This window comes from Bubalus kerabau, chromosome 20 (assembly GCF_029407905.1).
Source record: "Bubalus kerabau isolate K-KA32 ecotype Philippines breed swamp buffalo chromosome 20, PCC_UOA_SB_1v2, whole genome shotgun sequence".
NCBI lineage: Eukaryota > Metazoa > Chordata > Mammalia > Artiodactyla > Bovidae > Bubalus > Bubalus kerabau.
In genome coordinates, this window is record NC_073643.1 from 29,041,793 (window position 1) to 29,065,231 (window position 23,439).

The following is a 23,439-nucleotide window of genomic DNA, read 5'->3' on the forward strand; positions in this document are numbered from 1 at the left end:
CTTTAGTTCTTCTTCACTTTCTGCCATAGGGTGGTGTCATCTGCATGTCTGAGGTTATTGACAATCTTCATTCTAGCTTGTGCTTCATCCAGTCCAACATTTCTCATGATGTACTCTGCATTTAAGTTAAATAAGCAGGGTGACAATATACAGCCTTGACATACTCCTTTCAAATTTGGAACCAGTCTGTTTTCCCATAACCAGTTCTAACTGTTGCTTCTTGACCTGCATCCAGGTTTCTCAGGAGGCAGATAAGATAGTCTGGTATTCCCATCACTTTTAAGAATTTTCCACAGTTTGTTGTGATCGACACAGTCAAAGGCTTTGGCATAGTCATTAAAGCAGAAATAGATGTTTTTCTGGAACTCTATTGGTTTTTCAATGTCCCAACAGATGTTGGCAATTTGATCTCTGGTTCTTTTGCCTTTTCTAAATCCAGCTTGAACATCTGGGAGTTCACAGTTTACGTACTGTTGAAGCCTGGCTTGGAGAATTTTGAGCATTACTTTGTTAGTGTGTGAGATGAGTGCAATTGTGCGTAGTTTGAGCATTCTTTGGCATTGCCTTTCTTTGGGATTGGAATGAAAACTAATCTTTTCCAGGCCTGTGGCCACTGCTGAGTTTTCCAGATTTACTGGCATATTGAGTGCTGCACTTTAACAGCATCATCTTTTAGGATTTGAAATAGCTCAACTGGAATTCCATCACCTCCACTAGCTTTGTTCGTAGTGATGCTTCCTAAGGCCCACTTGACTTCATATTCTAAGTCTGACTCTAGGTGAGTGATCACACCATCATAATTATCTGGGTCATGAAGACCTTTTTAGTACAGTTCTGTGTATTCTTGCCACCTCCTCTTAATATCTTCTGCTTCTGTTAGGTCCATACCATTTCTGTCCTTTATTGAGCCCATCTTTGCTTGAAAAGTTCCCTTGGTATCTCTAATTTTCTTGAAGAGATCTCTATCGTTCCCATTCTATTGTTTTCCTCCATTTCTTTGCACTGATCACTGAGGAAGGCTTTCTTATCTCTCCTTGCTATTGATTGGAAATCTGCATTCAAATGGGCATATCTTTCCTTTTTTCCTTTGCCTTTTGCTTCTTCTCTTTTCATAGCTATTTGTAAGGTCTCCTCAGACAACCGTTTTGCTTTTTTGCATTTCTTTTCCGTGGGGATGGTCTTGATCGCTACCTCCTGTACAATCTCACGAACCTCTGTCCATAGTTCTTCAGGCACTCTATCCATCAGATCTAATCCTTTGAATCTATAAAGGATCATGTATTCCAATTTATTGGTACCAAAGAAAGTCAAAAGTTTTTTGATGTGAACCAGTTGCTTATTACTGCCCTAAATATGACCTCTATAGATAGCTTGGCATCAAAGTTTCAGATGAAACTATTAATGAACCAGATAAACTAACACTGTTTCTAGTGTTAGGGCCTATCTTCATCTTTCCGTGGTTGCCCTTATTTCCGTTCCTTGGGTGAGCAGTGTCCATCTGTAAAGCAGGTGGCTGTGTCACATCCATTTGGGATGTGTTGGGGGGACTTAACTTGGTTGGTCAGAAATACAGAAGTTACTCACATCTGCTACCAATTCCCTCAGCGACCTTCACAGATAAAACCACCACTCAGGTTTCAGAAGTAAGCTATTGGTTAGACTGTTGCAAGGTTCCTATGTATGATTCACATGCAATGTCAGGGCTTGGAAGACAACCCAGTTGCTGGGATGAATGATTAATATTGGAGTCTGTACAATAACAGGCTGTGTAAAAGTAATTTTAAAAAGAGAAGAAATTCTATTCTACCTTGCCTTCCAAATTGTTTTCAAAGTACCTTTTTTCCCACTTAAACTGGCAAATTATGCTTCTTGGCAGCCCAGCAGCAGCATTTATATCAAGAGTGCTTACTAGGGAATTAGTTTTTGCTGAAAATTTGTTTTATTGAAAGTTCATGTTATATTTGCAAGGTTCAAGAGGTTTTCCAAGTTCCAAGGTTTATTTTATACTTTGACTTGCTGTATATCTCACAATGTACTTTCAGCTTACCTGTATTTAGTGATGAGCTGTCTGCTTCCTTATCTTCACCTGGTGTGGGTTATTGTGTAGTGTTTTTCTTTCAATACAGAGCGGTTTTTAAATTATATCAGAAATTTAATTACCATCATCACCTAAGAAAATATATAGGAAAATTAATAAACTTCTCTTTTTTTTAAATATAAATTTATCTGTTTTAATTGGAGGCTAATTACTTACAATATTTTATTGGTTTTGCCATACATCAACATGAATCCACCACAGGTATACACATGTTCCCCATCCTGAATCCCCCTCCACCTCCCTCCCCGTACCATCCCTCTGGGTCATCCCAGCGCACCAGCCCCAAGCATCCAGTATCACGCATCAAACCTGGACTGGCGATTCGTTTCATATATAGTATTATACATGTTTCAATGCCATTCTCCCAAATCATCCCACCCTCTCCCTCTCCCACAGAGTCCAAAAGATTGTTTTATACATCTGTGTCTCTTTTGCTGTCTCGCATACAGGGTTATCATTACCATCTTTCTAAATTCCATATATATGCGTTAGTATACTGTATTGGTGTTTTTCTTTCTGGCTTACCTCACTCTGTATAATAGGCTCCAGTTTCATCCACCTCATTAGAACTGATTCAAATGTATTCTTTTTAATGGCTGAGTAATACTCCATTGTGTATATGTACCACAACTTTCTTATCCATTTGTCTGCTGATGGGCATCTAGGTTCCTTCCATGTCCTGGCTATTATAAACAGTGCTGCGATGAACATTGGGATACACGTGTCTCTTTCAATTCTGGTTTCCTCGGTGGGTATGCCCAGCAGTGGGATTGCTGGGTCATAAGGCAGTTCTATTTCCAGTTTTTTAAGGAATCTACATACTGTTCTCCAAAGTGGCTGAACTAGTTTGCATTCCCACCAACAGTGTTCCACACCCTCTCCAGGATTTATTATTTGTAGACTTTTGGATCTCAGCCATTCTGACTGGCGTGAAATGGTATCTCGTTGTGGTTTTGGTTTGCATTTCTCTGATAATGAGTGATGTTGAGCATCTTTTCATGTGTTTGTTAGCCATGTGTATGTCTTCTTTGGAGAAATGTCTGTTTAGTTCTTTGGCCCATTTTTTGATTGAGTCATTTATTTTTCTGGAATTGAACTGCAGGAGTTGCTTGTATATTTTTGAGATTAGTTCTTTGTCAGTTGCTTCATTTGCTATTATGTTCTCTGTTTCTGAAGGCTGTCTTTTCACCTTGCTTATAGTTAAAGCTTCTGCAAACTTCTCTTCTAATTCATCTCATGCACTCTGGACTTTTCCTTAGCATTTACTTCACAGGTGATTTGGCTTATAAATCCATTTACTGTTTATACATGTAACATGTTCTGTAAATATGATCTTTACTTGGAGAAATCTATATAATTAGATGAACAAATAATTAAATAAGTAAGTAATTCTTAATTACTTAGCAAACCTCTTTGAGTTTTTTCAAATATAGTAAAAAATATACTGTCGTTAAGACATGAGTATAAACCTGAAATCAGCTACAGCAAAATTAAATGGAGCTTTTGGTAGTGGGGAAGGCTTATTCATTTGGATTTGTGAATTGATTATCCCCCTGACATACCTTACCCCTCGCACCCTCAAAGTAGACTATTTTCTCACCTGTCTTAGAGTCTCTGCATATGTGTAAGTCTCTTTTATAGACCATTTTTTCTAACCCTCTTTTGCTGGAGAGCTTCTGTTCCTATTGCAGATATTAACTATCAATATATTGAGACTCCAGAAACTCATAGATTTGTCTGCATACTTTGACCTTGCATTACGCTGTACTTTTACATATATTGTAGTAGTCATTTGATTAATGGCCATCTTTCAGCTGTAAGCTCCATGAACATAAGGACTGTTGTGTTTTTTTTTTTTCCCTCACCATTGTATCCCCAGTGACTAAAGTATAGCCATTGTTTAATGAATATTTTTTGAATCAATGATCATATTTAAAATGATAGTGCTTTCTAGAAAAAGCTAAAATTCATATGACTTAGGGAAATGTCTCCCTCATCTTAAAACTCTGCTTAACCTGTAGGAACAGGGCTCTTCTATTACTGAAAAGCTCCATTTTCAAGTAATGCTATGATCAGCAGCATAGAAAAAGGACTTGCTTTCTGAAAAACTGAAATTGTACTGCTGAAGTTTGAGGGAGATGTTTTAAGGGAAATAGAGATAGGGAAATGAAGAGTTGCTTCTGTATTGTTCTAATTCTAGTCCATTCTATTTGAGGTGGGGGGAAGGAAAATTTAGGAAAACTGTATAAAGAAAGACTAAAACACTAATTTAAGAGATAATAAAGTAGAAGCTATTTTTATTCAAAGAATTATTGTGCTTCTAAGAATTTATTCAAAGAGTATTAATGTTTGTAATGTTTGTAAGTTGCTTTATGTGAATTATGTTTACACTCAAGGGATTACAAGCTTGTTTCTAAATATTTCTAAATAATAGATGTAATTTTACTGATGACTATATTGAAAAATAATCTATCAAGTGCTATTATACCACAAATAGACTAATTATACTTGGATTTTTTTTTACACTCTTCTCCTATTATCTTTATTGTAATCAGTAATTAATTGCATGTATTTTAACCATTAACAGTGAAAACTAATGGGGACAAGATTGGTTTGGTCAAAGTGAAACTTCCTTTTGGAATTCCCTTGTCCTTTTTTATCTTTTTTTTTTAATGTCTGGGAATAGTCATTTTCATAAGAAAGTATCAAATGGTCTAATTAATAGTATTTTATTACTATTAAGCATTTTATTCTTGTGAAAGAAATTGAAGTTTAGAATTACAGCCATGTTTTTTGACCATTTCAACTATGGTCCTATTTACAGTCGTGCTTTTAGAGCCGTAGTTACACATTAGAATAAATGCATCTTGAGAGCTATTATGTTCTCACCAAAAATACACAAGCTATAAATGCATGGCCTGATGAATTTTCACAAAATGAACCCATTCAAGTAAACAACAGTGAAACCCAAAAGCAATGGAAGCCCTATTCCAGAAGTCTAGTGATTGCTTCGTTGCAGTGTTAAATATCCCACCAAAGATGGTCACAATCCAGATTTATAATATGATAGGTCAGTATCATTTTACTCTTTTCTATCTGATTTATATCTTTTATTTATGTTGAGTCTTGGCTGTGCATGATCTGTGTAGTTATAGTTCATTGATTTTCATGGTCTATTAGTATTTCATTAAAGGAATATTTCACTGCTTATTAAGCTGCTTTATTGTGATGGACGTTAGATTGTTTTCATCCTTTAGCTATTATGGTTAGTACTACCACAGATGTTCTTATAAATGTCTTTGGTGAGCATATGCACACATATCTGTGAAGTATGTAATAGGGGTGGAATTGCCAGATTGTAGATTATGCTTATATCCTGCCTTAGTAGATATTTCTAAACAGAGTTCCAGAGTAATTACACCAGTCTGCACTCCCATTGGAGAAGGAAATGGCAACCCACTCCAGTGTTCTTGCCTAAAGAATCCCATGGACGGGATTCTGCAGCCTGGTAGGCTGCAGTCCATGGGGTCACACAGAGTCGGACACGACTGAAGCAGCAGCAGCACTCCCATAAGTGATAATAACAGTTCCAGTTGCTCCACATCCTCAGCGGGACTGGAAATTTCTTTCCTCTTTCATTCTGAGGTTGTGTATATATGGTATGTGCCATGCGATTTATTGAACCTTTATTAAATAAACTTCCATAAATTTGTAAACATAACTTTTTTCATACACACACACATAAAACCCTGACTTAGGTTCTATCCTAGAGAGCAGAGGTTATATATAAGGCACTTCTCTAACCTCAAGTGAGTCATATATGGCAAGCATTTAATGAAATTTTGTTAAGATCAATCTTGACTCTTTATATTGCTTCATTAAAAGACAACAGATAGGGTGAGAGAGAAAAAGTGCTAGAAGAGAAATAAAATAAATTTAGGCTACTGAGAAAGACAAAAATTAAGGACAGGATCATTCTTAGTTTCTGTTGCATTTTATGTTTCATTAATGTATTCATCCACTCAATTTCATGTTGGTTCTGAAAGAAAAACTCAATTGTTCCTTGTGTGCATGTTCATTGTTTCTGTTTTCACTCTCAGTGTAAAACATAATTAAAAGTTATATTTCTCTTGATCGTGAGTGAGCCTAGCTATATTTCTTCAGGAAGATGGTTTGGGTATTACATAAACTAGCTAAGTTATGTCTCTCTTCACCCATCAATACCGAAATGAACAGAAATGAACAGAAATGACAAACCCAACATCAGTCTTTTTTTTTTTTTTTTAACTTCTTCAAGAAACAAAACCAGCTTATATGCCTAGAAACTGTATTCATGAATCTATGGACATAAAGAAAATCCTGCTTTCAGCCCCTTTTTACCCAACTGCTTTCAAAATAAGCAAATAAACACAGGAAATAATAAAAGCTTACCCTAATGCCTTAATGGAATTTAATCGTTTAACAGTTCTTACTTCACTGAAAATAAGAGTTTTCTATAGAAATGATAATCAACCTCCTGTGAGGATATGGAGCTCATAAAACCTGAGAGTTTCTAAAGGTCAGCAAGCATTGAAGGTTTTGTCCTAGGGATAAATTTCTAAATAACCCTGAGGAGAAAGAGAGAGAGGGAGAGAAAGAAAAAAGTTTAACTTGATGAAAGTAAAATGTGCAAACTTAACAGTTTCTGGATTATTAATTACAGCCATCAATCACCTCACATCTGTCTATTCCCAGTACTCAAGAAAATCATGCTAAAGCCATACTGTCCAAACTGTCAGAGAATGTATAGACCATTAAGAGTCCTGAGGATTTGAAGCAATATTTAAGAAATCAACCTAGAGAAGATCTTAGGAAATTACCTAAAAACAAGAAAGTGGAATCCATCTTTCAACAAATACTAGGAAAACCCAAAAGTAAAATTATCCTTTTAATGTATAAGACAAACCACTCATTGCTTCCTTGTCTGTACAGTTTAGAGATTTTCCCAGTAAGTGATCCTTTTCAAAAGGCTTTGCTTTCCAAATCATTTTATTTCAATCCATACTTTTACTAATGCGTGAAACTGGCCTGCAGTTAGTCATTTTATGAACATGATTTTACATTCTTTTAAAATGAAGACTATTTGAAGTTGAGCTTTTAGAAATACATTTGCTTCATTAATTGGCACTGGGAAACACCAGCCAGTGTCTTTATGGGCAGCTATTATTTTTTGGTTTAAAATGTTTAATTTCTTCTTACTGAGGGGTTCATACTGACTGTCCCTAAATTCTGTAGCAAAGGAATTAAAACAGCATTAGGCTTTTTAAGCTTCAAAGAGCTCAGAAAAGTGTCTCAACCGTGGTAATCCCCTTGTCGTGCTGCATTTATCTCCCACCAGATACCTAAATGCTTCCCTCTTCTTCTCAGGCAGATAATTGCAGAGAGGCTGGAACAAGAGAAAAGAGTCGAGCTGGTGCTGAGCAGTGGATATAAAAAGAAGTGTCACCCTAGTGGAAGTAAATAGACTCTGAGACTGTAATCTCTGCCCTTATTTATCTGTGAAACCATAAACGCTCAGGGGAAAGCTTGTCATTTATTTAGCTACAGAAACCTATGTCTGCAGTCATGTATGGTTTTTAACTTGTTTTTATTTCCATATTTTCCATTGGAGCAATTTTCTGTTTTGTAACCACCTAGGTCTTCTCTCTAAATATGGCTTTTGTCCCAATGGTGTTGAATATGGCCTTTAAGATGCTCTGTGTTTTCTGAATAATAATATGTTCATTACCTGTGTTTTCCAGCAGAGTTCATCAGGTGATTTAATGATCAGAAACATCCAATTGAAGCACAGTGGAAAATATGTCTGTATGGTGCAGACAGGGGTGGACAGCGTTTCATCTGCTGCTGACCTCATAGTAAGAGGTAAGCATTAATGGCTCAGAGTTTTGTTTTGTTTTGTTTTTAAACATGTTAACTGAGCCTTCCTTGCTGAAGAAAAAACCATGATGAGATAGCAATGCTATGCTAAGTCGCTTCAGTCGTGTCCAACTCTATGCAACCCTATGGACAGCAGCCCACCAGGCTCCTCTGTCCACAGGATTCTCTAAGCAAGAATACTGGAGTAGGTTGCCATTTCCTTCTCCAGAGATAGCAGTATGAGCATGCAAGTTATAGTATTGATTTGATACCCACCCCACCCAAATAGACCAGAAGTTGTACCAATGAGGACAGATGCTAATTCAAAGAAATAAAAATCTCAATTCTGTCATTCCAATAGCTCTCACAGTCATAAGCATTCCACAGCTGCTGCCAAGCTGATGTGTTTTTGAACATGTCATTAATTCAGTGATAGTGTTTAATGTGAAAATGTGAAAGAGAATAGTGATAGAGTGTGTGTGTGTGTGTGTACTTCCAAAAAACCAGGATCATCCAGAATGCCTGAGAAAATTTGCCAATCTGAGCTACTGTCCAAAGTACTGATTTTCTACTGGGCTGAAAAATTACCCAGAGTGCGTTGTAGAATAAAACAGCTCTAGATAACAAACTGGAAACTACAGAGATGTCCCAAGAGGTTAAAAAAAAAAAAAAAAAAAAAGGCTTCACACAAAAGTGAAGGTTATTGAATTTGGAAAGAGACAGGAATCCTGCCAAACAGAGGACTCAAAAAGCAGATGTACATTTGCAGTCGTGGAGTGTTATGCCTTTGGAATTCATGGCTCAAATTCCAGATTAAATATCTAACAACAGGAATGCAAAAGAAAGAAAATGGTTGTTTTATAGCCAGGGAAATTTCCTTTTTCCATAAGTGCTTTTGAAATTGGGATCCATTGGAGTGTCATGAGGTGTCACGTGTCACGAGGCAGGTTCTTCACTTTGGTTTATGGAATTGCTAACTAGAATCAGACGTGACTGAACTGAACTGAACTGTTCTTTGCATTTTCACCTTCCATAGGTTCACCTGGGCCACCAGAGAGCGTGAAGGTAGATGAAATTACAGACACAACTGCCCAGCTCTCTTGGAAAGAAGGTACAGACAACCACAGCCCAGTTATAGCCTATTCTATCCAGGCGAGGACACCCTTCTCCGTGGGTTGGCAAACGGCCACAACAGGTAAAGGGGGTGAGGCAGATGCCACTGGTACAAATGAATGGATTTCAGATCAACCCTAAGATGCGCAAACGTTCACCTCTCTGAAATATTCCTTTGTAGTGCCTGAGGTCATTGATGGGAAAACACACACAGCTACGGTAGTCGAGTTAAATCCATGGGTGGAGTACGAATTTCGGGTTGTAGCCAGTAACAAAATCGGAGGTGGAGAACCCAGTTTACCCTCAGAAAAAGTAAGAACTGAAGAGGCAGGTTAGTGTTTTGTTTTCTGAGTCTTGGCTTCATAGGTCTTCCTTGGGGTGTGTTTCCACTTCTCTTGCCCTTGATCGCCAGGCCAGCAGGGGTTCAGCCTCAATAATGCCTCGTTGCAATTATCTGAACTATCTCACGGCAGACTGGCCATATGGCGTTTGTCAAAAGACACACATGTAAGTGAATCTGATGTAGTGTGACATTTGCAAGAGTTCAGTCCAGCGCCAGCCTTCATTAGTGCATGTAGAGTGACTATGTTTTTGTCACTTAAGGTTATAATTACTATCTGACATCGTCACCTTGTTAACAGGGGAAGTGCTGTTTTCATTTATAACAAGCATTGACAAATTGGTAGGATAATGACTTTTGGGAGATCAGCTGCTAGGAAATCTCATTCTGCCCTCCAAGCTCAGTGAATGAGCTTAAGTGATTGATGAATAGTTATATTTTGGCTCCTTGAGTATTAAATTAAGGGAGAATTATTTTTAAAATTTTCATGAGGGGTAACTATTAATATTAACCATAAGACCCCTTTGTAATGCTAAAAACAGCCTAACACTGAAACCACAGAACAGAAAGTGGGTATGGTATCACATTATTGAGGCATCAGACAGGATTTAAGACTTTCCTTTTCAGAATCTGTAGTGTTAAGACTAAAATTATGTTTGAAATACAGCCAATGTATTACTTTGAAACAAAGCCAAGATAGAAGTCATGGAATATATTTCAGTAATTTTAATGATGCTTTTTCACTTAGGACAATGCATAGAATGTTTGTGCCAGGGATTATGAGAAATTGGGGAGCCACATCCATCTTGAGACTCAGTTCACTTATTCACAGAAATATGTTTAGAAAGTATCTGCTGTGTGCTGAGCACTTTCTAGGTACAGTGGGTACAGCTGTGAACACAAGGACCTACCTTTAGGTATCTTATGCTCTAGGTGTGTGGTGAGATTTATAAAACAAACTTCTGTTAGTGAGAAATCTAATGCCTGTGTGAGATTCATAAAAGAACAGGATTTGAAGATTTCAATGTGAGTCATTTTTATATAAAACCAGCGTTGTGAGAACTCTACTTAGAGTAGTCGCAAGTTAAATGTTCATGCTTACATGGATAGGCCTAGAGATTATCATATCAAGTAAAATTAAATCATATGATATTACTTATATGTGGACTCTAAAAACATGGTACAAATGAACTGATTTATAAAACAGAAATAGATTCACAGACATAGAAAAGAAATGTTCCCAAAGGGAGAATGAAAGGGGCAGGATACATTAGAAATTTGGGATTAACAGATACACACTACTATATATAAAATAGATAAGCAACCAGGACCTACTATATAGCACAGGGAACTGTATTCAATATCTTGCAATAACTATAAGGGAAAAGAATCTGGAAAATATATATATGTGTGTGTACATATGTATGTATATATGTCTATTACTGAATCACTTTGCTGTACACCTAAAACATTGTTAATCAACTGTACTTCAATTTAAAAAAAAGTAAACTGACACTTGGGGAAAAAAATTTCCATGCTGGATTGATTTATCATAATCCCTCGTGAAACGCTTTTTCTCATTTTATTCACCTTCATACTGAGTAATTTTTTCTTACTGTTTGAAATATTTGAATCTTTAATGATTTTATGCAAATGTAAATCATGTGATTATCTCCCCAAAAGATAAATATATTTAGATATACACACATACATATTGCATGTATATATGCACATGCACACATGCACACACACACATAGTACGCCAATTGTAGAATTATTCAGATATTAAAAGTAAACAATGTTGAGTCTTCCTTCAGATAAATATTACCAGATGTGAATAGGGTTTCATTTCTTCTCTCTGTGTAGTGCCAGAAGTGCCTCCGTCAGAAGTCAGCGGAGGAGGCGGGAGCCGGTCTGAACTGGTGATCACCTGGGATGTGAGTGTCTGGGCCGCGTCTGCCCCCTTAGGGTGATGGTCTTCCCATAGCCATGGCTTCCTGGGTGATGCCGATGGTGCCGATGGTGGTAGAACTATTAATACGGGCGCATATTTTTTAATGTTCACTTTGTGTTATTCTCTGTTCCTAGCATTTTGCATTTTTATTTTCACTTTATCCTCACAACATTGTTTAGGTTAAAAACACTAAGGCATAGAGATACTAAATACTTTGCCCGAGGTCATCTGGCTGGGGATGAGTCAAGTCTTGACTGTTGGCTCTGGAGCTGTTCCCCCACTGAGGATGCACACACCACTGCTCCAGACAGTGCTGCTTTCTGGCCATTCTCTCAGCCCTTGCTTTATGTCATAATTGGGAAAAATGTTAACTAACAAAGCCGGAAGGCGCGAAAGTTATCTTTATTTTTTGAAGATGTTGATGGAGAAATAAGAAGTCAAGAGATCATGGAGTATCAATAGAAATTTTTGACATGATGCAAATACAGCTTTGAGTTTAAAACCTGGTTTTTACTTCCTTTTTTAAAGTTTTACTCTTGCAGTGAATTATCATGTCAATATATAATTTTTCCTATAAGATCAACATTAAGGAGGAGATGATTTTTATTTAATTTAGAGATGCAGTATTTCAACTGAAAGTGTATCTTTATTACTCAGAACACAAATTGGGGCTACAGGATGCTCAAAAATCTAAATTATTTTGGAAAATTCTAGTTAGTTATCTAGATGGCTGTGAAAGAGTGGTGTGTGTCTGTTTTAAAGCAGCTCACTTTCTCCCTGTCCCTTTTCTCCTTTCCTAATCCAGCCACTTCGTACAATGAAGATTATTATTTGATGACTTTTAGAAAAGACTCCACATTATAGCTGAATTTATTTTTGCCTTGCCCTCATGTGAAAGTGTGATTTAATATGTCTTCCCTTTATAGCCAGTCCCTGAAGAACTACAGAATGGTGAAGGTTTTGGGTATGTTGTTGCTTTCCGCCCTCTTGGAGTAACCAACTGGATCCAGACAGTGGTCACGTCTCCTGATACCCCAAGATACGTCTTTAGGAATGAAAGCATCCTGCCATTTTCACTGTATGAAGTTAAAGTGGGTGTTTATAATAACAAAGGTGAAGGGCCGTTTAGCCCAGTGACAACAGTTTTCTCTGCAGAAGAAGGTATGGAAAGGCTATTAATGATTTTTCAACTTTACAATGGTGTGAACTGGGCCACATATTCAGAGGAAATTTTACTTTGGTTCAGTCTTTTCCTGGGCTGGTGATGTGGAGTCAAATAATGTATCAGGGTGTTGGGCAGCAGTAGACACAGCTCCTAGTTGGCCAGGCAACCACAGGGGTCAACAGTGGATACACGTATGACCATTCTGTACTATTTAACCATTCTCCATTCTGTTTTTCACTTTCAGTACAGTAGCCAATAAATTACACGAGATGTTCAACACTTTATTGTAAAATAGGCCTTGTATTAAATGATTTTGCCCAACTTGAGGCTAATGTAAGTGTCCAGGGCCTGTTTAAGATAAGCTAAGCTAAACTAGAGCTTCCCTGGTAGCTTAGCTGGTAAAGAATCCGCCTGCCTGCAATGCAGAAGACCCCGGTTTGATTCTTGGGTTGGGAAGATCCCCTTGGAGAAGGGTAAGGCTACCTGCTGCAGTATTCTTGGGCTTAACTGGTGGTTCAGACAGTAAAGAATCTGCCTGCAATGTGGGAGACCTGGGTTGGGAAGATCCCCTGGAGGAGGGCATGGTAGCCTAATCTAGTATTCTAGACTGGAGAATCCCCATGGCCAGAGGAGCCTGGGCAGGCTACAATCCATGAGGTTGCAAAGGGTAGGACATGACTAAGCAACTAAGCACACAGCACAGGCTAAGCTATGCTCTTCATATATTGGGTGTATTAAATGCATTTTCAACTTATATTTTTGACTGACAATGTGTTTGTTGATATGTAAGTGAAGTCACTCAGTCATGTCTGACTCTTTGTGACCCCATGGACTGTAGCCTACCAGGGTCCTCCATCCATGGAATTTTCTAGGCAAGAGTACTGGAGTGGGTTGCCATTTCCTTCTCCAGGGGATCTTTCTGACCCAGGGATCGAACACAGGTCTCCCACATTGCAGGCAGATGCTGTACCATCTGAGCCACCAGGGAAGCCTCATCATAAATAGAGAAAGCTCTTTTTATCAGTTCCAAACTTAATAATCCAATTATGATCCAAAACCCCAATTTGGAAGTTCTTTGTGAGTTCAGATATATTTCTTCAAAAGAAGAATGTTTGAAGTCACAGTTAGAGTCCTCATCCAGGTAATAAAGATCAACCATGCTTACCTGAAGTGTGAAACTCAGTGAAGAGTCAGAGGGGTTCACAATTAGTTAAACATCTCTTTAGGGGGAAATACATTGAATCCTAGTCTGTGAAGCAGGGAGCGGCTCTGTCTTCCAGAGCTTTCTTCTTTTGGGGGTAAGATTAAGATACTCTCTTTGAAGTGCCCTAGTCTCAAGTTATAAAGTGGTTCCTAAGAGCTGAAAGAGAGGTTTTAGCAGATTGGAGAGGGAAGACCACAAGTATGACTTTGGTGAAGCCCAGAATATGCAGGTTCGAGGATGGGGTTCACCAGTTCCAGTTAGTATAGACTCACACACACTCCACTCTGGACTCATTCCCTTTGTCTGCCTTTCTGTCCCAGTTATTGCATCTCTTTACAAAATAATAGTAGTGTTAGGAGAAGTCTATAAAGCCATTTTGTAGGTTAAAAGCAGCTGAATATTTTGCTAGCTCATGTGGTTCTACCTAATTAGAATGGCAGGAGTAACAAGTATTGAATGCTTACTATGAGCCAGACATTACCTAATTTGAATTTTCCAAAGAGGAGTGATGTGTTGGTACTGTTGTCATTTCCCATTTACATAGGAGAAAATGGAAGCTTGATGAAAAATTAATGAATTTGCCAAAATCCATACAGACCTATTGAGCTAGTATTTTAACTTAGGCTTTTGCTCTTGAGTAGTCTGAGCTCATGAAATAAGATTTAACAGCATCTCCTCTATCCACCAAGCCTTAGAGTAAATTGCAGAAGTGGGTCCACAGTTGTCATTCCTAAAAACAAAAAAGGAAAGCTCATTTTTTCATCATACCATCACCCCCTAGTTTTGTTCTTTTTCCACCGAGTTCTGAGAGAAAAAGGAAAAGGCATTATCAGAATTTTTGCAGCAGAAAGAGCTTTAAAATTCATAGCCAGAACTCTTCTCCAAGAGTTACTGAGAAGGATTATCATTACAAAGGCAGGTCAGGGGTCTGGGGAGTGATGGGGAGTAACCAGGGAGTTTTGGGGTGCTGTCCACCCTGTGCATCCTGGACAGGAGTGGGGCTGGTAGCTAGGAGGGAGGGAACAGCCAGAGCCTCTTGCCTCCTGCACATTCCTTCTCCTGTTACCTTCCCTGCAACCACTGATGAGTCAGTTAAAGGTCTTTCTGTCTGTTCCAGATGTCAGAATCTGACTTGACTGGTCTTTGAAAAAGCGAGAGTTATTGGAAATATCCTCAGACATTTCACTGAATCAAAGGGGAAGGTTTTGAATAGCAGACCTCATGAAGAGTCTTAATCAAGGAAGCTCTGAGCCCTCAGAAACCTAGGGTTTCTCTAGGGCGCCAGGGCTGATTGACTGCCTCAAGTCCTCCTTGTTTCTCCAAACCCACGTTCTTAAGAGAAAGTTATCTAATAGGCCCATCCTTGGACCAGGCTGTCAGTATCCATCAGCCATGGCCAGGGAGCAGGATCCTTTAACACAGAAATGAATGTTGGGGGAGGAGACAGGTCTACTCAGAGCTGTGTCCTGAGATGGGAGAATCACTGCGGAGGGCCTGTGAAACCCCAGGAGTTCTCCATTAGCAAGGGGATCTCTGTACTGTGTAATAGCTCTGTGCAGGTTTATCTCCTTCTTCAGCAGAGTACAGGATATCATTGAACTTTGCCCCTCTTGTGAGCCTGGTTGGACAAGACACTCACTAAATGCTAATTGAGTAAATGAATTCTGTAGACCTTGACTTTTGTTTGGCAAGGCCAAAAATAAAAATAGGTAGCATTTATGGACATAGGATTTCCCACCAGGGCTGAAGGATGAAAAAGAGAGAAATAATGATATAGTGGAAAGAACAAAGGGGAAAAAAAAGAGAGAAAAGTAGAATACCAAGAAAGGAATGCCAGAGAGGAGGGTAGCATTGTTCTGGTTGTTCAGCAAGAAAAAGCCTGTGGTTCTGATGCCATCTTTTCTTAGGAAATGGGACATGACCAAGACATGGTTCATATTTTCAAATATTTTTAAAGAGTATTTTATAGTATTTTCAAATATGTTGAAATGTTTTTTTAAAATAAAAACTTCAGTAGATTTTTTTAAGTTAACTATCAAAATTATAACTGGATTTCACATTCTGTTCCCAAACAGAGCCTACAATAGCTCCATCTCAAGTTTCTGCAAATAGCCTATCTTCCTCAGAAATTGAAGTTTCATGGAATGCCATTCCTTGGAAATTGAGCAATGGACATTTACTTGGTTATGAGGTAATATCTTTTAAAATTAATTAGCTCATGTATGAATGTTGGCAGACTACTTTGCTTTCGTTTACAAGTCTTTATAGTAATGCAATCTTAGCTAAAGTCTGACTTTGGATATTGTTCCCTGTGACTATCAACATATATTGATTTTAACTCAACCAATTGAATGAAAATAACTTTAGCATGGTAGAAAAGAAAATAATAATAAAGTGAAAGGAAATAATGTATCCCGTGGGCCTGATCTTTTAGCTGGATTGACAAAAAATAAGACTGAATTGTAGTGTTTAAGTTCATAGGATGATTGTGACGACAGGTAAATCAAGCTCCAGTGCTTTGGCTTATTTTCTTGGTGGACTTGTTGCTTCTGGGCTCTGAAGAAGCCAGCTGTGTAGAATATAATTCTTGCCTTCAAATAATTGTCTTTGGTGAAAGAAGATGAATGGTGTGAAATAGGATAACACACAACCAAATGCCATGAAGATCAGACTAGGTCACACAGAGTGGCTGAGGGCTGAGAGACCTTGAAAGGCTTCATAAGGACATTCAGGTTTAACAGAAAAAGTAAGGAAACATAGAGAAAGTGGAAACATTCCAGACTGAGCATGGCACTTTGGAGGAATGGAAGGAGTAGCGGTCTGCCTGTGGAAGTTGGTTTCAGGTGAAGAAAAGAAAACTACAGTGGGGCCAGGTCCCAGATGGCCATAACTGTTAAGAAGAACCATTCTGACTGGGCCCCATGTTTAGGAGGGAGCCGTTAGGGAGAACTGAAAACAAATGGGCAAAGAATGGACAAGATAAAAAGTTCAGTCTTCAGATTTCTCTGCTACTTTGTAGTAGCCGTCGTTGTGATTTCACCTCCACCCCCAGCCATCTGCTTAGGAAGCTTCTCTCATGCTTCTAATTCCTGATTCCGTGGCAGGTTTACATACAGCACATGTTTGCAGTACAGGACCATGTACCCTGCCACCTGCCAACATACCCTCAAATGATTACACCAGGGTGGCCAAAAGGTGGATCAAAGGCAACTGCCCATGGACAGGTCAGCTGAACTAAGTCAGATTCTTGTATGATGTCTTGAAGCAAGCAACACAGAGGTTGTGTTTAGTGAGAGTGATGCCATGATATGTCAAATTTAGGACCCAGGTCAGACTTGCCAAGTGAAAGTGAGAAAGAGTTAGTCGCTCAGTTGTGTCCAGCTCTCTTTGAGACGCTGTGGACCATAGGGTCCCAGGCCCCTCTGTCCGTGGGATTCTCCAAGCAAGAATATTGGAGTGGGTTGCCATTTCCTTCTCCAGGGGATCTTCCTGACTCAGGGATCAAACCCAGGTCTCCTGCATTGTAGATGGATTCTTTACCATCTCAGCCCCCTGGAAGCCCAGTGAAGGCCATTAGGATATAGAACAAAGAAGTTCTACAGGGACAAGATGAAGCAGACATACTCTGCTGCTGCTGCTAAGTCACTTTGGTCATGTCCGACTCTGTGTGACCCCATGGACGGCAGCCCACCAGGCTCCCCCGTCCCTGGGATTCTCCAGGCAAGAACACTGATGCAACCCTAAAAAAATGCAGGAGACAAGGACCCACGGAGCCTTAAAGAACAGAACAGAATAGCTCTTTGACAGCACCCAGTACTCAAGTTGGCTGTGTTCTTTCTCATAATATCACCTTGTCCTTCTTTTCAGTCAACTTTCTTTACAAGTGAACTTCCAAGAGTTCCAGGTCCTTGTAACCAAACAAGCAGTGACTTGAGTAAGCACTAATGACAAAGTCAAGAAAGGATAAGCTAGAGCAGTGGTGTTCAAAGGAGGCCCCATAGGCCATCTTGCCCACAATTACCTGACTTTTTGCTGAAGATGAGTCCCCAGAATCATCCCTGGACCCACTGAACCCACACATCTAGAGACAGATGTCATGAATGTGAATTTTTAGTGAGTACCCATAGGGAAATATCTTCCTGCACACTATGTATAGGAGGCCCTGGTCTTGGCACAGTGACCCTTGATCAGAGACAGAGCTGTTCAGCTTAAGGAAGGTAAAATGATATTGAAGAAGCAAAACACCACATACATATAGAAGAGCAACTTGGTTAGCATATTAAAGGGAGCCAGGAACATTTGGATGAAAAATTCCTGTAATTCCCTAGCAGTGAATGGAAGCAGTGAAAGATAGTGGACAACCAATAGTAGCTCCCCCATAATTAGAGAAGTGGCATTGACAGGGAAGGTAGGTGGGATAGAAGAACACAGATGTACTAGTATAGTTCTGAGGTCAAATCTGTGCCAGATTCCAACCCTGCCTTTCCCTTTGCTGCAAAAGTGATGTAAATTCTGTGAGCCTTACTTTTATCACCTGCAGAGTGGGAACAATGGACCTAACCTAACTAGGATTTTGAGAACATAAACTGTGATTAGATACTTGTGCATCTCACAGTTTCTGGCTCATATTAGTAACCAATGAAGAAGCATGAGCCATATTCCCAAAGAATTTTGAGGTATAAATTTATAGATTTCTCCCCAGTAAATATTCTCAAACAGTTCTTCAACTCCAAGCTCTTTTGCCTCAGGAGAGTTTGTGACAGCTATTAAGATGGGACCACCTGTGAGATTCCTTCCTTCCTGGCTTTGTTTCCAAAGCTCAGGCCTTTAAGCAGATTATTTCATGTATCCTAGAGAGTGAGGAGAGAGAAAATGCCACAGAGGAAAAAAATGCAAGAGAAATTTCAGGTGATTTTGGAAGAAACAAAAATCTTAGGCTTACGAAGTCCTGTGGGTCCTATCACTTTCTCCCTGGCAGTGCCGAGGGTGATGGTGAGACCACAGAAGGGAACAGATGAGCTTCCTATACTCAACAAGGACTTATTCCCCCAGCATGGCAGAATTGCTGGGCCTACAGGGATCAAACAGTTTAACAGTAAGTTATCTTGGCAAGGCTTTGGGAAGGGAACACCAGGAGTGATTGAAGTCAAGCAGGATATGAAATTCAATGTTAAATCAGATTTACTTAGAGAAAATAAATGAGCTCATCGTACATCCCTCCAACAGGAGACTGAGGTACACCTTCCCCGTTCAATAACTTTGTCCTTTACAAACTCTGTGTGTGTGTTTCAGTGTGTGTTAGTCATTCAGTCATGCCCGACTCTTTGCGACCCCATGGACTGTAGCCTACCAGGCTCCTCCGTCCATGGGATTTTCTAGGCAAGGATACTGGATTGGCTTGCCATTTCCTTCTCCAGGGTACACTCTATGACAGGGGCATAATTCTCGACCTGGTTGTAGCTTGTGAAATACTTAAGAGAAATAAATAAGAGACTATATATAAATGAGGTTTGTAGGTTTCCAAGGGCCACAGGAGTATTATCAGTCACTGGTGATTGTCTTACAGCTTGAAGGCAGGTAGATGTTGATGTTAGAATATGTCAGTTTAAGCAGATCAGGAGTCATCCAGATAAGCAACTCTATAAAAAAAGAGAATTATACTGCTGTGGCTCAGGTCAGGAAAGAGAGGTTGATTGAACAAGAGAGAAAACCAAAGAATCCATGTAGTTCCAGGATAGTTATCTTGTTAAGTTCACACCATTTTTGAATTAGACAAACCTGCATTCAAATCCACTAGAGTAGAATACAGTCTCCATCAGGGACAAGAAACCCTGCCTGTTTGCTCACTTATGTATCCCAGGTGCCAGCAGTTGTATCCAGCACAGAGGAAGTTTGCAGAAAGCTCATGGTGACTGAAGAAATACAATTTCAGCTCCATTATCTTATTGCTCTTTGGCCTTGAGCACGTGATGAATGTTCTCCAAGGCCCTATTAAAATAAAGATAATAGTAAATAACTCACAGCATCATTGGAGAAGTTTTAAATGAGATAAAGCAGCTTGCGAAAATGGGCCAAAGAGACTTTGAGAGCTTCTGCTTTTCTGTTTTTGCATATTGGGCTTTGGGATAAGATTTCACTGGAAGGAAAATTTTGAAAACCAGTGAAGTAGTATAGAAACACATAGCACAGTCTTGAGCATGGGACTCAGTACTGTTGTCTGTGTTGCTACTGGTGTTGCCATTGGCGAGGAGAGCAAAAAAAATGAGGAACTGATGAGCAAATGGAAATTGCCTTGAATTAATTATAGCATCTTGCCTATAAAGAGTAGCAAACTTAACATCCACATAAAGCCTGAGTACAGTATTGAAAGGAAACAACTAGTGAAAATTTCCCCCCCAAGGGCTTGCATGTGCTGGGTGTGCTCAGTGGTGTCTGACTCTTTGAGACCCAATGGACTATGGCCACCAGGCTTCTCTGTCCATGGGATTTCCCAGGCAAGAATACTGGACTAGGTTGTCATTTCCTCCTCCAGGGGATCATCCTGACCCAGGGATTGAACCCTCATCTCTTGAATCTCCTGCATTGGCAGGTGGATTCTTTATCACTAATGCCCCCTGGGAACTCCCCAAGGGTTTGGTGTGTATGAAAAGAAAGAAACAAGAAAGAAAGAAACACTCTGTGCAACAACTTAAGACATAGTGTATATAATTGTGCCAAGATAGAAATACGTATTTTCATAGTCTCAGTAATGATTTAAACAGTAACCTGGAAGAATAAATGACTTAGCTGAGTATTTAATTAGCAGTCGTGTGGCTAACTTTCTGGGTTGCAGTTTCCCCAATATATCTTCGCAATTGTTAATAGCTCCTGCCTTCCTCTCATCTCAGTGGGGGTTGATCATGTGCCATGGGGCGTGCTGAGCACACATCATCATTAGCAGCTAGACTAATTTTTTTTTTTTTTCTGATTTGACCAAGAAGTCGTTGAGGAGCTCATTTCCCTGGGCTCCAATTTATTTCATCTTCTAACCACAACACTCAGGCTCAGATCTTTTCTTGTGCCCCTTTTTGTAGAAACAACAGATAAGAACAAGATAAAGAGGAGACAGATGGTTTAAATTCATGGGTAGTAGGTGCCTGAGAAACAAAAGCTCCAAAGTTCTATTTTGGTACATACAGTCCATTTCTTTACAGTCATTTTGTGTCTTGAGAAAATAAAACTTGGGAGAATAATCTTGAAAAGCAATGGGAAAAGCTATATTGTGAAATAGTGTGTGTGTGTGTGCACGCATGCGTGCACACACACACGCTCAGCTGTGTTGGACTCCTTGTTACCCCATGGACAGGATACTGGAGTAGGTTGCCATTTCCTACTCCAGGGAATCTTTTCGACCCAGAGATTGAACCCAAGTCTCCTGAATTGGCAGGCAGATTCTTTACCACTGAGGCACCTGGGAAGCATTTTGAAATATTACAGGTAAGCATATTTTGAGAGGGGAGCTAGTAGATTTTTTTTTTTAATATTTGACAGAGGAACATAACTTGGGCAGTGAAGGGGTGGGGGACCTAGTAGATTTTTGTTGTTGTTGCCAGGAGAATATAACTAAAAAATGTATACAGAAGGCCAAACTGAAACTTCACTGATATCTCTGTTCAGCCTCCTGTTGTAAACAGCTATATGGAATATATTTAGCTCCCACTATTTTAATTAGAATAGGAAAAGATGTTAAATACTTTGAATTCTTTTTGAATATAAAATTTCTACTGGCAAAACTGAAAACATATAGACAGAGTCTGATTCCTTACAATCAGGCAAAGAATTAACTTCATTCTAGAACGAAGAGTCACAGGTACATAGGAAAATTGGATAGAGACAATTCAAACCCTTTTAAGTAAATAGAAAGCTGACAAAAAATGAAGTGAGTAAATAAAAAGCAGACTGTTAAGAGGTAACGGAAGGATTTGTTATGCTGGAGAGAGCAGTAAGTATGTGTGTGAGTGAGGGTTGCCCAAACAAAGCAGGGTTTGTTATTAGGCACATATTGTCCTTACCAAACTGTGACTCACTCAGCATTGAGAGACTAAATACCCCAGCCTCTCTTACCTGGCACCAGCCCATCTCCTGGCTTCTCTGTTTCTATACTCAGGTTTGGCTGCTCACCTCTCAAAAGGTCAAGAGACAAGTGCTGGTAGGAACGGAAAGGTTGCTTTATTCAGGAGGCCGGCAACCTGGGGAGATGGCAAACCGATTCTGAAGATTCTGCTCGACAGTCAAGTTTTTAAAGGGAGAATCTTTTGGGGAGGGGGTCAGAGCCTTCATCTATCTTCGTCATGTGCAGACTGTTTTCTAATTGGTTGGTGGTGAGGTAACAGGGAAGTACTCCAGGAATCTTGTGCTCCTCCTTCACCTGGGTGAGGGGGAGGGTGGTGCTAAGTTCCTGCAGAAGAACTCAGAGGTATTGTTAAGTATATTTCTTGAGGACCCTGCGCCTCCACTCCACTTCCATGCACTGTTATTTCTTTACTGCTTCTCCTTAGTTTCTGCATTTCCTCTCTTTCCTGATAAGCAACTATTTGAATCTGACCTTTGGAAATCAGGGAAGGTCAAGGAAGTTAAATGAAACTATCTTCTGCAAACAAGAAATAGGGGACACAGAAAGGATTTGTACCTGGAGGGTCCCACAGCGTCCTGCTCCATCTCGTCTCCATCCAGTGAGAAGCCAGAGAGAGGATCAGAGAGCCTGGCATGCAGTTCTCACAAGTCAGCCCCCCAGGAACTGAGTGCCAAGCAGGGAAGAGCTGCCAGGGAACCCCTAAAGAAGAGCAGAAGATAGATCTGGATTTGTCTTCTTAAACACCATCGAATGCATTTGCCTGCCTGATATTTATTGAAATGTGTTTTGTCTGGCAGCTAAGATGAAATATGTCTCCCTGAAAATCTAGAAGTATGCACAAAATTATTTTGGTCTATTAAAACTGCATTTCTGACAATACCTGTACTTTAATGGCTTAAAAAGGTGCCATTTTTCAATACATTATTTTCATAAACTGCATTTGGTTTAAGGTTAAGTGAAATCTGTGATGCCATAATATGAAGGACTCCTCACTGCAAGAACATTAGTTTTTGGAATAACCACATTACTTGCAGGAATAGAGATAGCATTTAAAATGCTGACATTCCTCAAGTTTGCTTCTGTTTACCTACCCAGATCAAAATATATTGGCTTGTGAACTGGTGTTACGGTTCTAAAGAAAAAAATTATTATCTCATCAAGAAATTGGAGTCCCAGTGTTTTATAGGCACATACAGTATTAGGACTTGAGTAACTAACTTGATGAATTAAAGGAGAAAAAATATCCATCTCTGTTCTATCCACAGAACAGTTCTGACATGAAAAATGTGTTTTTTTTTTCTTTTTTCTCTACACCAGCCTGTTCTCTGATACCAGCAGCTATGCTGTGCTTAGTTGCTCAGTCATGTACAACTCTTTGCGACCCCATGAACTGTATGGAGCCACCAGGCTCATCTGTCCATGGGATTCTCCAGGCAAGAGTACTACAGTGGGTTGCCATGCCTTCCTCCAGGGGATCGTCCCAACCCAGGGATTGAACCCAGGTCTCCCACATTGCAGGCAGATTGTTAACTGTCTGAGTCACCAGGGAAGCCCCTG

The 23,439-nt window shown here is 39.5% G+C and overlaps 1 protein-coding gene and 1 long non-coding RNA gene across 7 annotated transcripts in view; one reads left to right on the forward strand and one right to left on the reverse strand.

The window, feature by feature from the left end:
• The window catches only part of CNTN3 (contactin 3), a 391,647-nt gene that overhangs the window by 336,124 nt on the left and 32,084 nt on the right, over positions 1-23,439 (forward strand). For 3 of the 6 annotated variants that reach the window (XM_055557267.1, XM_055557264.1, XM_055557265.1), the window contains exons 14-19: positions 7,879-7,999; positions 9,030-9,188; positions 9,288-9,437; positions 11,313-11,383; positions 12,327-12,561; positions 15,845-15,960. In XM_055557267.1, coding sequence (XP_055413242.1) covers positions 7,879-7,999; positions 9,030-9,188; positions 9,288-9,437; positions 11,313-11,383; positions 12,327-12,561; positions 15,845-15,960 — 852 coding nt within the window. The remainder of the gene's footprint in view (positions 1-7,878; positions 8,000-9,029; positions 9,189-9,287; positions 9,438-11,312; positions 11,384-12,326; positions 12,562-15,844; positions 15,961-23,439) is intronic. The other 3 variants (XM_055557268.1, XM_055557266.1, XM_055557269.1) reach the window with 2 other exon arrangements.
• Positions 18,949-22,288, reverse strand: LOC129634870 (uncharacterized). Its single transcript, XR_008705961.1, has 3 exons — positions 21,873-22,288; positions 19,548-19,757; positions 18,949-19,408 (listed from the first exon to the last, which is right to left on the reverse strand). It is a non-coding gene; the product is annotated as an uncharacterized LOC129634870 (long non-coding RNA).